Source organism: Passer domesticus, chromosome 30 (genome assembly GCF_036417665.1).
Source record: "Passer domesticus isolate bPasDom1 chromosome 30, bPasDom1.hap1, whole genome shotgun sequence".
NCBI classification, from domain to species: Eukaryota; Metazoa; Chordata; class Aves; order Passeriformes; family Passeridae; genus Passer; species Passer domesticus.
In genome coordinates this window covers 4337686-4353879 of record NC_087503.1, presented here as the reverse complement: position 1 = coordinate 4353879, position 16194 = coordinate 4337686, and the positions used below count along the sequence as shown (strand labels likewise).

General features: G+C 50.2%; 1 protein-coding gene and 1 pseudogene across 1 annotated transcript; one reads left to right on the top strand and one right to left on the bottom strand.

Moving 5' to 3' along the window:
• LOC135287585 (zinc finger protein 883-like) overlaps positions 1-15024 on the top strand; it is a 182419-nt pseudogene extending 167395 nt beyond the window's left edge.
• LOC135287536 (gastrula zinc finger protein XlCGF49.1-like) lies at positions 4687-5679 on the bottom strand. Its single transcript, XM_064400829.1, has 2 exons — positions 5628-5679; positions 4687-5441 (listed from the first exon to the last, which is right to left on the bottom strand). The coding sequence occupies exons 1-2, from the start codon at positions 5677-5679 to the stop codon at positions 4687-4689; spliced, it is 807 nt and encodes a 268-aa protein (XP_064256899.1).
• Positions 15025-16194: the final 1170 nt, after the last annotated feature.

Below are 16194 nucleotides of genomic sequence, written 5' to 3'. Positions count from 1 at the left end.
TGTAAGTGAGGTTAAATCATGAGGTCTAAGTGAAGTTAAATGCTACTAAGGGTGGTTCTTTTGCTCAGTTGTTATGTTTAATATAAGTTATAACCTAAGTTGAATATTGTTAAGTGTTATTCCTCTTTTAAATTGATAAGTCATAGGTCATAGGTTAAATACTCTTAAGTGCTGTACTTTTGCTAAATTGTGAAGTTTAAGGTATCACTTAAGGTTAAGGTATAAGTTAAGTCCTGTTAAGCTTGAGCTATGTTTAGTCCTGTTCACCTTTTAGGCCGTATTCCTTTTATCCTTGCCCTCACTGTCCTGTTGACACACACACACACAGGGTCAGTTCTTGGTTTATTTCTGGTTTGATTGTCTGGATTTGATTTGGTTTTGTTGTTGCTTTATTTCCCTGGTGTGCCTGAAGTGTCCAGTCAGGAGTGACTCTTGCCAAGGAACTTTGTGGTGCTGTCCCTTAATATTAAATCTGGCTTTTGCTGATCCCTTGCTGGGGATTTTTTCAGTGCTCTCAAGCCCTCATTTATAACAGGGTGAAGGAGCCCTGGCCCAGGCTCTGGCCCTGGGGGACACGGGGACACTGCCGGGGGGTCCCTGTCCCCCTGTCCCACCCCCAGGGTCCCGGCCCCCCATCCCTGTGTCAGGGTCTGGGGTCGATCTCGTGGAACATCCTCTGGGGGAGGCTGCGGCGCCGGGGGCGGGGGGACCTGGGGGGACAGGGGACCCCGCTGTGCACGAGCAGGGTTGGACTGCTCTGGGGGAACTGTGAGGGGGGCTGGGGCAGAGTGACCTCCCCAGTGACCTCACAGTGCCCCTGTGATGTCACCCAGCCCCTGTGATGACACACAGCCCCTTTGTGATGACACAGCCCTCATTATGATGTCACAGTTAATCTTGTGATATTACACATCCTCCCCTGGGATGTCACACAGCCATTCTGTGATGTCACAACCCCTGTGTGATGTCACACAGGTGCCCTGTGATGGCAGAATCCATTCTATGATGTCACAAAGCCTACTCTATGATGTCACAGGCAACTCTGTGATGACACACTATTGCTCTGTGATGTCACAGGCTGCTCTGTGATGTCACAAAGCCCCTTCATGATATCACAAGGGCCAGTGCTAGAATATCAGTCTGTGATACCATAAAGCTGCTCTGTGATGTCACAGAAAATTTGGTGATGTCACAAAGTCACCATGTGATGTCACAGTCTGTTCTGTAATGTCACATCTGGCTCTATGATGTTACTTAGTCACATAGTGATGTCACAACCCACTCTCTGATGTCACAGAGCTGCCTTCCATGACGACAGAGTGTGCTCCATGGCCTCACACCCTACTCTATGACATTACAGAGACTTCTGTGATGTCACAACCCCCTCAGTGATGTCACAAAACCGTCTCTGTAATACCATATTGCCACTCTCTAGTATCACAGCACACACTGTGACCTTACAGCCTGCTCTATGATGTCATACAGCCATGCCATGATGTCACAGCCTGCTCTGGGATGTCACAGAATCCCCTCTATGATGCTCTAGCTGCTCAATGACCTCACACAAAAAACTCTGATGTCATAGCCCAACCTGTGACCTCACACAGCCCACTCTGTGCTGTCACACAGACCCTTGCTGACATCACAGCTGCTCTGTGCCTCTAGGACACAGCCACAGAGGTGCCGCTGTGACACAGCCCCCTCTGGGACATCCCCCAGCCCCTGCCAGTGCTGAGCCCCTGTCAGCTCTGTCTGTGCCCTGCTGGTGTCCCTGAGCTGCCCTGGCAGTGCCCCAGCCCTGCTGGGCTGTGCACAGGAGCTGCTCCTGGCCAGAGCTGTCTCTCTGCAGCGCTGCTCTTGCCAGGAGCTGCCTCTGGGCCAGGAGCCCGGCCCAGCTCAGCAGCACAGACACAGCACAAGGACTTTAATGACCCTCTGGGGCTTTGGTGCTCTTTGTGTCTGCACATGTTGGCTCTGTCAGGGCCTTGCAGCTGCTGCCCATCCCTGTGCCCTGTGCAGCCCAGGCTGTGCTACGGTGTCCCTGCCCTACGACTCTGTCCCTGCAGGCTGTCCTCATCCCCCGGCTGCCCCACCTGGCTGGCCCCTTCCTTTGCTGACAGCTCTGCCTCTTGCCTGCCTCTGCCTGCCCACACAAAGCCTTGGACTGCTCCAGGCGCCTTCTGGGGGATGTGCTGCACCACAGCCCTGCCCTGGCAGGGAAATTCCTTTCTCCTGGTGTCCAGTCTGGGCCTCCCCAGCTGCCCTTAGCACAATTATTTCTTCTTCAGGCTCATTCCCACAATAAAGAAAAGCTCCACACTCTGTGAAACCACCCTTTACTCCCTCCCGGACTGCTCCTGTTCTGTCCTCAGTCTCCACGCCAGTGAGCCCAGAGCCTACAGCCTCCTCCTGCTGGTTATGTGATGAGGCCTCCAAACCCCATCTTGGGAGATTTTTGGGTCCTCACCAAGGTCTGTGAAAACACAAAAAAAATGGTCAAAGTTATTTTCTCCCAAATCTTGCAGTGACAGAAGAAGGGTCAATATCTCTGAAATGAGTGAGGGTGGATTTACATTTGTTAGAAGGAGAAAATATTTTACAATGATGAGAATGGCACAAAACTGGAACTGTTCTTCCACAGAACTGGATTCCCCATCTCAGGAATTATTCAAGAGCAGGAGCCTTGTGCAACCTGACCCTCTCATCCCCAAGGACAGAATTCCTGTTGTGTGTGTTCTCTGATGTGCTGGGTGCCCTCACAACGCTTCTGGCCAGAATGTCTGCTGAGGGCAGCCAAGCTGCTGCAGGGGCAGTGACCTCACAGCCATCACCATGGCAGCCCTGTGCCCTGGGCCTGGCTCTCCCCTTTCCTCTGCCCCTGCCTTGTCTCTGCTGGCATGAAGAGTTTTCTCATTCATATCTTGTCCCCAAGGTGCTGGGGCCAATGGCTTCCCAGGCAGGCTCCTGGAGCAGAAGTGGCTTTTCAGAGCCCAGGCAGAAATGAGCCCTGAGGCAGCAGCTCTGCAGTGCTGGCCACCAGGCCGGGCTGCCAAGGGAGGCTTCTGGCCATGCCCTGCAAGCAGCTGCTGCTGCCAAGGTGCCTTTGGTGCCTCAGGCTCTGCCTGGCACAGCTCCCAGCACGGCACTCTGCCCTTGTGCCCGAGCCCTTCCCTGTGCTGGGGCTGGCCTGGGGCTTTTCCTGCAGCGGGACCTGCCCTGCTCCTGGCACAGGAAAGGCAGTTCCTGCTGGAGCAGGAGGCTCTGCCTGCAGTGGGCTCCAACAACTCCAGCCAGGCCCTGTTGACTTCAAAATTGCTTCCTAGAGCAGAATATTCTAATAATTGTTATAGTTCCTATACTGTGGAGTAAATAACTTTTTTTTTTAATTTACTCTGTGGTATAAATAAGCCATTGTGTCTAATGATGATCAGAATCAATCAGAGCTGTATTTATATAAATATATGTCGTATTCCATCATTAATCCTGTGGGACAAATTGCGTTAAAGTTCAATTTCACCTGTCCAATCTTTTACAACTTTTGGCACAGTCTGGGGCTGGGATTGGATCCAGCTGCTCCCAGTCTCCTGTATTAAAAGGAATTTTAGAAGACTAGGGGCCCTGCAGGGGTATGAGGATCCACGGTGGGTGGGTGTTGGGTGTCATTTCTCCATGTCATGACTCAACAGGGATTTCTCTAATAAAGAAATAAAGCTTTTGCCTGAAGCTCCCACTGTGACCATGACTGGAGCCCCTGTGAGTGTCTGGGACATCCCGGCTCCTTGGCAGCCTGGGGACTCCTGGCATGTCACCGTGAAGCCCCTGTGAGTGCCTGTGACAGATCGGTGCCTTTGCAGCCCAAGGTCCCCTGGGATGTCACCATGGAATGGCTGTGACTGCCTCTGAGCACAGGGCTCTTTATCATCCCCAGAAACCCCTGGGAGGTGTCCATGGAGCCCCTGTCTCTGCCTGTGACCTTCCAGCTCTTGAACAGCCTGGAGACTCTTGGAAAGTCCCCATGGAACCCCTGTGACAAATCTGATCCTTAGTGGGCAACCATCACCAGCCCCATTCCTATGGTCAGTTTTCATGGCAACCATCACCAGGCCCCTGTTCCCCCAGATCCACAGAATTGGCTGAGCTGGGAGGGACCCATCAGGATCCTGGAGTCCAACTGCTGGCTGTGCACAGGACACCCCAACAATGCCAGCCTGGGCCTGGCAGCGCTGGCCAAGCGCTGCTGGAGCTCAGAGGGCCCTGGAGCTGGGAGCCTTCCCTGGGGAGCCTGGACAGCGCCCCAGCAGCCTCTGGGGAAAAACCTTTTCCTGAGATCCAACCTCAGCCTGCCCCGACTCAGCTGCAGCTGTTCCCTCCAGTCCTGTCCCTGGGCAGCAGAGGGAAGAGGTTCCCACAGCCCCAGCCAGGGACCCGCTCCCTGTTGCCATGGCCAGCAGGGCAGGGACCTGCTGGGATGCTCATTTTCCATGGGCCAGGGTTCAGGAATGGGATTCCCCAATTTCCTGCTTCTGCTAAAACTGTGCTGCTGCTCGCTGCCCTCCCACCTCCCATGGAAAGCACAAAAGGCAAAGATCCCAGGCTGGGAAAACAACAATTTACTGGGAAAAGCAATGTGATTACATCGGGGCACAAAGCCCTTACGTTGCAGTCACGCCTCTTGCAGGGCTCCCCTTACCGGTGACTCCGCAGGTGTCTGGTGTAGTTAGAGCTGTCTGAGAAGCTCTTCCCACACTGGGGACACTCGTAGGGCCTCTCCCCAGTGTGGATGCGCCGGTGGGTGACGAGGTGGGAGTTTTGCTTGAAGTCCTTGCCACAGTCAGGGCAGCAGAAGGGCCTCTCATCTGTGTGAATTCGCTCATGCAAAAGGAGATGGGACCTGGCGTGAAATCTCTTCCCACATGTGGGGCAGTCATAGGGAAGCTCTCCAGTGTAGATGCGCTGATGGCTGAGGAGATTGGAGTTGGTGTGAAACTTCTTCTGGCAATCAGGACACTCGTAGGGTCTCTCCCCAGTGTGGATGTGTTGGTGGTTCATGAGGTGAGACCTCTGGCTGAAGCCCTTCCCACATTCCCCACACTCATAGGGCCATTCCCCGGTGTGGATCATCTGGTGGCGGGTCAGGCTGCTGCTCTGCCTGAAGCTCTTCCCACACTCCAAGCACTTGTAGGGCTGCTCCCCATCCTGAAGCTTCTCACAGACCACCAGCTCTGAGCTCTGGCTGAAGCTCTGTCCACCTTCCTGGCCCAGGGTGGGTCTTTCCTCCTCAGAGCACCCTGGGCTGGGTTTGGAGCCACTCCTCCTGCAGGATCTCGGGGAAATCTCCTTCTTGTTAAATTCATGTGCAGTAGAGCTGCTCAACACAGCCTCTTCCACGAGTTTCTGCCGTGGGGATTTGTCCTCCCTGGCCTCCATCCTCAGCTCCTTGTCTGCGGAAGGCAGGGCAAGGGGAGGATGGAATTTGCCTCTGTGCCACAGGGAAAGGGAAGGAGATCCCCCATGAGTATCCCCGGCAGGACGGCATTGGCAGCAGGGTTGTCCTGCAGCTGGGGGCCATGCTGGGCTGGGAGTTGGAGCAGAAGAGAGGGGGAAAGGGGCACTGACTTCCTCCTCACCTACCTGGTGGTCCCAGGGAATCTTCCTCTTCCTCACAGCTTCCTCCTCCATCGGGTGATGGTTTTGGGATTGGAAATTCTGCTTAGGGATGAAAACAAGAGATGAGTACATTGAGTTTTGTAGTGGTTTGAGGGCAAACCAGGGGGAGAATCTAAGCCAGAATTACAATTTAATAAGAAAATTAAGATCAGGGCAATGATACAGAAACACGGCCTTAAACTGACAGAGTCAGGATATAACCTGACACCCTGTTGCTCAGGGTGGTGGCAGCAGTCCCAATAAATGGTGGCTGCTGTTCTGTTGCAGTGATGAATGTGATTCTGTCAAAGCAGTGATCCTGTAGAAGGGTCTGGTCTTCCTCTGAAGCTCCAGTGGTGCTTATGGAGCTCTTGTCCTCTGGGAATCCAGTAGCCAAGGTGCTCCTGGGGCTGTAAGCTTCAGTTTATATCCAGGTAGGAATGCTTGGCTCATCCCCCTGGGCGGAGCATGCCACAATGGGATGATGTAATTCTATCAGTCCTGCAGGGACACTCAATGGGCCATGAACAGAAGATAGCCCCTGCAGGGCGTTATCAGGGCTGAGTCATGGAAGAGATTAAGAACACTGCCCCGCCTGTGTATAACAGTTTATGAAGATGGTGACTGAAAACATGCATTTGGTTACATCTTACACTGTAACCTGAAACAGTGGGGCAATCCCTGCTCGGGGGGTGAACACCACCCCCCTTACCCAAACTGGCTCAGGTGTAAAACCCCCACCCCGGGACAGCCACGCACACAGGGGACAATGTCACACTTGCTGCACCCCAGTGAGGCTCTCTGTCCCTGTCTCTTGCTCTCCCCCCTTTTCTCTTTCTTTTCATCTCTCTTTCTTTACCTCACATTTACTGTTCAATAAAATCCACTTTGGATTTGGTCTCCTTAGTACCTTAATTGGGGCAGAGGCATCTCTCCAACAGTTTCCTTAACTAGATTGTGACATTATTTTGGCACAGTGAGTTTAGGCACTGTTGTCTGACCCCAAGTGCCTTTGACAACAGCATGGTTCCCTCCTCTGAGGAGCTTGTGGCTCTTTCTGGAGGAAGTCTTGGAAACTTGGATGCCGCTTTCTCTGAGGGATTTATGGGAGAACTGATGAAGGAAATGGCTGTTGTGGGTGGCCAGTGTGAAGAAAATACTTTCTTGTCCTTTCTTGAAAAGTTTGTTAAAATCACTGGAGAAAAGGGAGTGAATGATACCAGAGAGGCTGACAAGGTTCATTCACCGCAAGGTGAGGAAAACAAGGCTGCTAAAAGTCCTAAAAGAAGCCCAGCTCATCTAGCTAAATTTCCAAATAACTCCCAAATTGAGAGGGTTTAGGACTTTGCCAAATGTGAGAATCATTATTCTCTTTGTCCCTGGAGCCTTTGTGATCGTTCTACAGAAATTTGTTTCCTTTTAACAACCTGTATTGGTCCAAATTTCCACTTTTCTTTTACGGGAACCTGCCAGCAGCTGAGCTGGAGCTGTGCAGGAACCAATGAAACTTGGAATTGCCACAGAATTGCTTCTATTGTCAGTTTATTAATGCTTGGGATTTGTTTGCATTTTCATCATATGTGACTTGTGGGAAAATTAAATATTCATCAAAGTGGTTTATGCAGAGTTAAGTTTGATTTCTGCCAAGTTTATTTTGTCCAGTGCCCAGGGGATGCTCAAGGGGTCTCTGTTCCTCTCGCCTTGGGGGATGCTTGGGAGGAGCTTGTGGGGGCTGTCCCTGTCTCTGTTACCCCAGACCATTCCCCAGGGGGTTTCCATCATTCTCACTCCACGGAATGCCTGGGGAGGTCTCCCTCCCACTCACCCCTGTGTCAGGGGGGTGCTCGGCCCAGTCTCTGTCCCTCTCAGCCCAGGGGATGCTCAGGGGTCTCTGTCCCCTCAATCTGGGAGATGCTCAGGGGTCTCCATCCCTCTGGCCTCAGGGAATACTTGTGCAGGGCTGGGGACCAGGGGCTCTGTGTCCCTCTCACCGCTGAGAGTGCTTGGGGCTGGGGGGGCTCTCCGACCTTCTCATCCCTGGGGAGGCCGGGGGGGTCTCTGTCCCTCTCAGCCCTGGTGTGACCCCACCCAAACATCATCGGGCTCAGAGGGACAGAGACACCCCCAAACCCCCAGAAGGGCTGGACCTGGGATCATGCTCATACCCTCTTCATCTATTTAGCCCAGAAATGAGTTCTGCACCTTTAAGGCTGGTTCTGAGATCGAAAGGAGGCAGGAAGTGAGCAGGTTTTTTAGAAACTGCACTCCTCCATATTCTGGCTGCTGGACAGATTGCAGGACAGGGCTCTCCTTTGGTTTTATTTCGTTCTTAGCTCTCTAAGGCAGATAAGTGCCCTGGACTGTAGTTTTTCTTTTACTTTAGAGCTGTTTAAACCTGCTCTGAACATCCAGAAGAGCACTGGCAGCTCCACCTGTGGCCCATTGGCCCGAGCCTGGTCCACGGCATTTCCAGTGATGGAGAAACTGATAAGAGACTGAGTGAGCAGAGCTACAGCCCACAGAGGGACTTTCTGAGTTTGTCATCTCTTTTGGAGCGTCAAGAGATTTTATTGTTTAATATTCGTCATTTGCTGTGCTCATAAATGCTTTGTCTTTTAAATAACCAGGTTTTTCCACTTTTCTCCAAAGAAATCTTTTCCCAAACTGATTGGGGGAGAGGCTGCTTGAATTTGCTTTCTAGAGGAAACCCCTTTTCTAGGTTTTCTCCCAAATTTGCCCTAAACCAGGACAGGGCAGTGGGGAGAGGAGAGAGCCCCAAGTGACTGGATTGGGGGAGGCTGGAGAGAGGGAGCCTGGGACCCCAAAACCCCCCAGCATCCCTAAGCAGGAGCCTGGAGAGGGGGGATCCACATGTGCTCTGGGATCCTTGGCAGCCATGAGACAGGGGACCACCAGAACCCCAGAGGGATGAGACTGGAAATGGGACACTCCTGGTGGCTTTTTTTGATTCACTTTTGCTTTTCAAGGTTTTTATGGATACCAGGTGACTTCTAGGGATGGACTTGGGCAAAGGACCTTCAGACACACTGTGCTCATCCCTTGTTTTTCCCCAAACCAGGATTTCCCCTTCCCAAATCTTGGCCCAATAGAGGAGAAGGCTGCAAGGAAGAGGAAGATGCCCTGAGACACGCAGGCAGGTGAGGAGGAAGTCAGTGCCCCTTTCCCCCTCTCTCCTGCTCCATCTCCCAGCCCAGCATGGCCCCTGGCTGCAGGACAACCCCACTGCCGACGCCGTCCTGCTGGGGATGCACTGGGGGATCTCCTGCCCCTTCCCTGTGGCACGGAGGCACATTCACAGGCTCTGGGGCAGGAGGGGGAACCGCGGGCGGTTTGGGGTGCGTGGCTCGGCTGCTCCCGGCGCGGTTCCCCCGAGCCCCCGGCGCGGCTCCGCCAGCCCCCCACCACGGCACTTGTCGGAGGTTCTTTAACAGAAATGCTGGTAAATTGACCCTCTGGAATGACACTAAATACAATTTCAAAAAGCTGCTGGTTTGCTGGGCAGTTTGCCGAATTCCACATTGTTGTTTCTTTCAATAAAACTGCACTTTAATAGGTCTTTGTAAATTTATACTTGCATAAAATTTGTGGCTACCATGGGCTTCTCTCAAAACTAAATTACATAAAAATATTACACACTTATTACATGCTTTTAATCCCTCCAGTAAATCCTTCATGCTGTTATTTCAATCGCAGATTGTTCAACTTTTCAGTGCCTTATTTCCATTAATAGCATCAGAATAAGTTAAATTTTGTTGTACGTATAACTGTCCTGGGTTGACTATATGATGCTTTTATCCCCAATCGTCTTGTTCTGTTTATACCAAATAATAAGTTTTACATCTTTAAGACTCTCTTCCAGACAGTGAAGAGGGGAGGGAAGAAGCGCGCAGTTTGTTTTCAGACTGCTCTCACTCCTCCACATTCCTGCTCCTGGACTGTGTTGTCTGCAGATGGACAGACAGCCGGACAGAGCTCCTTTTTCCCTTTTTTTTCTGCTTTTAGTTAGTTTTAGCTAGCTGAGGCAAAGAAGTTCCCTGGACTGTGATTTTTTCCTTTTTTTCTTGGACCTGTTCAAGCCTGCTCTGGATTGAACACCCAGAAGAGCACCAGCAGCTCCACCTGTAGCCCCCCTGGCCGGGCCTGGGCCGCGGCGTTTCCAGCTCCAGAGAGACTGATCAGAGACTGAGTGAGCCGAGCTGCAACCCGGGGAGGGGACTGTTCTGAGTTTGCTTTCTTTGGAGCAGTGAGAAGTTTTATTGTTTAATATTGTTTGGGTTCTATTGTTTAATAAACAGGTTTCTTTCCACTTTTTTCTCCAAGGAGATATTTTCTCCCAAACCAGTTAGAGGGGGGAGGGGCAATTGAATCTGCTTTTGTAGAGAAGCCCCTTTAGGAGTTATCTCCCAAACTTGCCCTAAACCAGGACAATAACTTTTAAGGATATTAATTTTTGATTCCGTGATGTTTAATTTAATGCAAATTCAGGGTTGGTAAGATTAAGAAAAGTTAAGCTTCATTATTGTTAGATTTGAGCAATGTTATGTTGCATTTTATTAATTTGAATTCCTGTTGTTCTGGTTTGAAAGATAATGTGTGTATTCTATTTGCCATTTGTCACAGGTAAGGCAGTTATTGTCTGTTAATTGAGCTGTAAATTGGACCCCCAATGGCTCCCACAGATCTCCAAACACCTGCAAGGACCTCCAAGCTTTCTAAACTTCTTTTTGTGAGAGGAGCCTTAGAGCAGCTGTTTCCAATCCTAATCCCAGACTTTCAAGATTTTGCATGTAAAGAATTATAAAGGTGGAATGAAACCTTTATAGAATTTGTCCCACGGGATTAAGGATGGCAAACCAGAGATATATAACCTATATATTATTTATATTATCTATCTATCTATCTATCTATCTATCTATCTATCTATCTATCTATCTATCATCTACCTATCTATATTTATTTTTTTTAATATATTTTTATATATTATACGTATATTTTATATATATATATATATATATATTATATCCGATATATAGGATTAAGGATGGCAAACATATAGATTTCTGTAGATATATATTATCTATTATGGTAATGATTAGACAATATTATCTTAATCAGAAAAATTTACTCTGAGGTATAACAGCTGCAACATATTATATATCATATATAATATATCATATCATATTATATCATATACTAGGAAGTGATTTCAACGTAACTGCATTAAAGCAAAACCAGTTATTAAGCAGAGATTGATGTCACTCCATCTTGTTTTGGAAAGACAGGTATCTGCTAAGGAAGGCAGAAGCCTCTCCTAAAAGCAAAATGTGAACCCCCTCCCCCTGAATTGTTATAAATTTTAAATTAAGGGGCTCTCAGGAAAAAATATGGGAGCAGGAATAACAGTTCTTTATTAGGGAAACAATAAAAATATAAAATAAACAATGCAGTAAAGCAAGACAACACTGACAGAGTCAGAACACAACCTGACACCCTGTTGGTCAGGGTGTTGGTAGCAGTCCAATTGGAATGGTGGCTGCAGTCCAATTGGAGTGCCAGGAGTGGTTCTGCTGGAGCAGGGATCCTGTAGAAAGGTGTAGTCTTCCTCCGAAGATCCAGTGGAAGAGGCAGCTGCTGTTTCTCTGGGAAAATCCAGTGGAGAAAGCCATGCTGGTGTTCCAGAAACTCAAGATTATATCTGGGTAGGAATGCTTGGCTCTCCCCTCTGGGCAGAGCATCTCACAATGGGATGCTGTAGTTCTTATCAGTCATGCAGTGCCATTCAATAGCCGTTATCAGCAGATGTCTGCCCAGAGGGAGGATTGGGTGTTGAAGAGATAAGGAAAACTGCCCAGTTAATAGAAGACAACTGCCATACAGAAGGCAAAGAGAATACAATCTGTTTGGCAATCCAGGAGAGTGGGTTAGTGGGCTACCCTCAGGGAATGCTCGCCTGGTATTGAAGGGCAGGGTAGGAGCACCTGGATCTTGGAGCACCCAGCTGCCTCCCAGGTTTGGAGGTGCCTGAGGAAGGCTGGGACAATGCCAGGGACATCCTGCAGTGACATCCCCCCTGTCCCGCTCGGGGTGAGCTCAGTCCCAAACCTGGCCCTGATCCTAGTCTCAATCTCACTCCATGTTTAGACACACTCACAGTTCTGTATTTAATCTCATCCCAGTGCCAGACTCGTCTAGCCCCAGACCCATTCCCAATCCCAGCCCTAAAGCCAATCCCATCTCTAGCCTTAACTCCAATCCCAGTTCTAATCCAAATCTCAGCCCTAACTCCAACTCCACCCCCAAATCCAGCCCTATCCTAAATCCTCAGCCCCAAACCAAATCCCAGGTTCAGCTCTTCTGGGGGTTTGGGGGTGTCTCTGTCCCTCTGAGCCCGATGATGTTTGGGTGGGGTCACACCAGGGCTGAGAGGGACAGAGACCCCCCTGGCCTCCCCAGGGATGAGAAGGTTGGAGAGCCCCTCCAGCCCCGAGCACCCTCAGCGGTGAGAGGGACACAGAGCCCCTGGTCCCCAGCCCTGCACAAGCATTCCCTGAGGCCAGAGGGATGGAGACCCCCTGAGCATCCCCCAGAGTGAGGGGACAGAGACCCCCGAGCATCCCCTGGGCTGCGAGGGACAGAGACTGGGCCGAGCACCCCCTGGCACAGGGATGAGAGGGAGGGAGAGCCCCCAGGCATTCCCTGGGGTGAGAATGATGGAGACCCCTTGGGGAATGACCTGGCGTGACAGGGACAGGGACAGGGACAGGGACAGCCCCCACAAGCCCCTCCCAAGCATCCTCCAGGGTGAGGCAGAGACCCCTTGAGCATCCCCTGGGCACTGGACAAAATAAAATTGGCAGAAATTAAATTTAACTCTGCATTAATCATTTTGATGAATATTTGATTTTCCAAAAAGTCACATGTGATGAAAATGCAAATAAATCCCAAACATTAATAAACCGATAATAGAAGCAATTCTGTGGCAATTCCAAGTTTCATTGGTTCCTGCACAGCTCCAGCTCAGCTGCTGGCAGGTTCCCATAAAAGAAAAGTGGAAATTCGGCCCAACACAGATTAAAAGGAAGAGAAAGCACTGTGGGGCTGTCACAAGGGTGACAGGGATGAAGAGAATAATGATTCTCATATGTGGCAAAGCCCCTAAGCCTGTGAATTTGGCATTTATGCAGAAATTTAGCTACTTGAGCTGGACTTCTTGTGCGACTTTTAGCAGCCTTGTGTTCCTCACCATGGGGTGAGTGAACCTTGTCAGTCTTACTGGTATAATTTGCTCCCTTTCCTCCAGTGTTTTTAACAAACTTTTCAAGGAAGGAGAACAAAACATTTTCTTTACACTGGCCACCCACAACAGCCATTTTCCTCATCCATTCTTTCCTAAGTTGCTCAGATGTAGCTGCATCCAAATTTCTAAGAATTCCTCCAGAGAGGACCACAACCTCTTCAGAGGAGGGAACCATGCTGTTATCCAAGGCACTTGGGGTCAGAGAACAGTGCCTAAACTCGCTGTGCCAAAATAATGTTGCAATCTGGTTAAGAAAATTGTTAGAGAAATGCCTCTGCCCCAATTAAGGTGCTACCAAGACCAAATCCAAAGTGGATTGTATTGAACAGTAAATGTGAGGTAGAGAGAGACATGGAAAGAGAAGAGAAAAGGGGGGACAACAAGGGAATGACAGGGACAGAGACCTCCCCTGGGGTGGGGCAAGTGTGACAGGGCAGTGTTCTTTATCTCTTCCATGTATGAGCCCTGATAACAACCTCCAGGGGCCATCTTCTGTGAATGGGCCATTGAGTGTCCCTGCAGGGCTGATAAAATGACATCATCCCATTGTGGGATGCTCCGCCCAGGGGGATGAGCCAATAATTCCTACCTGGATATAAGCTGAGCCTTGCAACACCGGTAGCACCCTGCGTAGTGGAGAGGACAAGAGCTCCATAAGCACCACTGGACCTTCAGAGGAAGACCAGACCCTACTACAGGATCACTGCTTCGACAGAATCACTTCATCACTGCAACAGGACTGCAGCCACCATTTAATGGGACTGCTGCTACCACCCTGAGCAACAGGGTGTCAGGTTATATCCTGACTGTGTCAGTTTAAGGCCGTGTTTCTGTATCATTGCCTTGATCTTAATTTTCTTATTAAATTGTAATTCTGTCTTAGATTCTCCACCTGGTTTGCCCGCAAACCAGTGCAAAACTCAATGCACTCATCTCTTGTTTTCCTCCCAAAACAGAATTTCCCATCTCAAAACCACTGCCAGATGGAGGAGAAGGCTGAGCTTAAGGGAAAGATTCCCCGGGACACGCAGGCAGGTGAGGAGGTAGTCAGTGCCCCTTTCCCCCTCTCTCCTGCTCCATCTCCCAGCCCAGCATGGCCCCCGGCTGCAGGACAAACCTGCAGCCAATACCATCCTGCTGGGGAAGCGCTGGAAGGATCTCCTTCCCTTTACCTGTGGCACAGAGGCAAATCCCATCCTCTCCTTGGTCTTCCTCCCCCAGACAAGGAGATGAGGATGGAGACCAGGGAGGACAAATCCCCACGGCAGAGCCTCATGGAAGAGGCCATTTTGAGTGGCTCCATGGCACAGGAATCCAATGGGGAAGAAAAGACACAGAGATCCCATAGGATGAGGGGCTCCAAACCCAGCCCAGGGTACTCTGAGGAGGAAAGACACACCCTGGGCCAGGAAGGTGGAGAGAGCTTTAGCCAGAACTCAGAGCTGGTGGTCCATGAGCAGCTTCATGATGGGGAGCAGCCCTACAAGTGCTTGGAGTGTGGGAAGAGCTTCAGGCAGAGCAGCAGCCTGATCCACCACCAGATGATCCACACTGGGGAATGGGCCTACGAGTGTGGGGAATGTGGGAAGGGCTTCAGCTACAGATCCACCCTTGTGACCCACCAACGCATCCACACTGGGGAGAGGCCCTATGAGTGTCCTGAGTGCCAGAAGAGGTTTCGGATCAGCTCAGATCTCCTCAGACACCAGCGGATTCACACCGATGAGAGGCCCTTCTGCTGCCCAGATTGTGGGAAGGGCTTCAAGCGCAATTCCCACCTCATCACCCACCAGCGCATCCACACTGGGGAGAGGCCCTACGAGTGCTGCACGTGTCAGAAGAGGTTTCAGACCAGCTCAAATCTCCACCTGCATGAGCGGATTCACAATGAGGAGAGGTCCTTCCGCTGCCCCGACTGTGGGAAGGGCTTCAAGCACAACTTCACCCTCGTCAGGCACCAGCGCATCCACACTGGGGAGAGGCCGTATGAGTGCGCCACGTGTGGGAAGGGATTCACCCAGAGCTCTGACTTGGCCAGACACCAACGGAAGCACCAGTAAGGCAAGCCCTGCAAATGTCCCAACTGCAGGGAGAGCTTTGTGCCCTGCTCCAGCTTCATCCCTCATTGGAGGACCCATGTTGGGAAGAGCCATGGTGATCCATGTTCCCTGTGATCCATGCTGGGAAGACACCTGTCTCGTTTCCTGCCCCTGCCAATGACATGATGTGGGATCAAAGAACACGAGGGTCTGGCCAGGGCCGTGTCATTACATTCACTCTCACCTCAAGTCATTGCCAGGGGCAGGAAAATGTCTCTCTCTCTCCCCTAGGAGAAGATTATCCTTTGCAGGGAGGAGGAAATTGTGGCCGGGAAGAGACAGTCCTTGTGTTGCAGTTTTCCCTTTTTCATAGCCCTTCTGTTGTCAATATTATTTTTGTTACTTTTTGTTTTTTATCTCGTTGCTGTTCCCAATAAATTTTTCTTATCCCAGCCCGGGATCATTCCTTTTTGTGCTTTCCATGGAAGGCGGGAGGGCAGCGAGCAGCAGCGTGGTTTTAGCAGGAGCAAAAAATTGGGGAATCCCATTCCTAAACCCTGGCCCGTGGAAAGCGAGCATCCCAGCTCGGCCCAGCCCTGCTGGCCATGGCAACAGCCTTGGGAGTGGGTCCTTTGCCAAAGGTATAAAAGATTGGACAGGTGGAATTGAACCTTAATGCAATTTGTCCCACAGAATTAACAATGGAATACTAGATAAATTTATGTAAATACAGCTCTGATTGATTCTGATCATGACTAGACAGTATAGTTCGTTTACACCACAGACTAAATTTTATAAAATGAGTTATTTACTCCACTGTATCAGAGCTAAAACAATTATTAGATTATTCTGCTCTAGGAAGCAATTTTGAAGTGAACAGGGCCTTGCTGTAGTTGTTGGAGCCCGTAGCAGGCAGAGGAATTCTGTGCTTGTGGATAAGTGTGTTTCACTGGGTCAGGTTGTACAAAGCTCTTGCTCTGCATAATTCCTGAGATGGGGAATTCACTTCTCTGGAAAAACAGTTGCAGTTTTGTGCCATTCTCATAAATGTAAAATATTTTCTCCTTTAAACAATTGTAAATCTGCCCTCATTCAGCTCAAAGATACTGAGCCTTGTTCTGTCACTGCAAGATTTGGGAGAAAATAACTCTGACTGCTTTTTTCATTTTCACAGACCTTGGAGAGGACCCA

Coding starts and splice junctions, on each gene's coding strand:
- LOC135287536 (XM_064400829.1), bottom strand. CDS start 5,679: ATGGAGGAGGAAGCTGTGAGGAAGAGGAAGATTCCCTGGGACCACCAG. Junction 5,442..5,627: donor TCCCTGGGACCACCAGGTAG/GTGAGGAGGAAG, acceptor TGCCTTCCGCAG/ACAAGGAGCTGAGGATGGAG.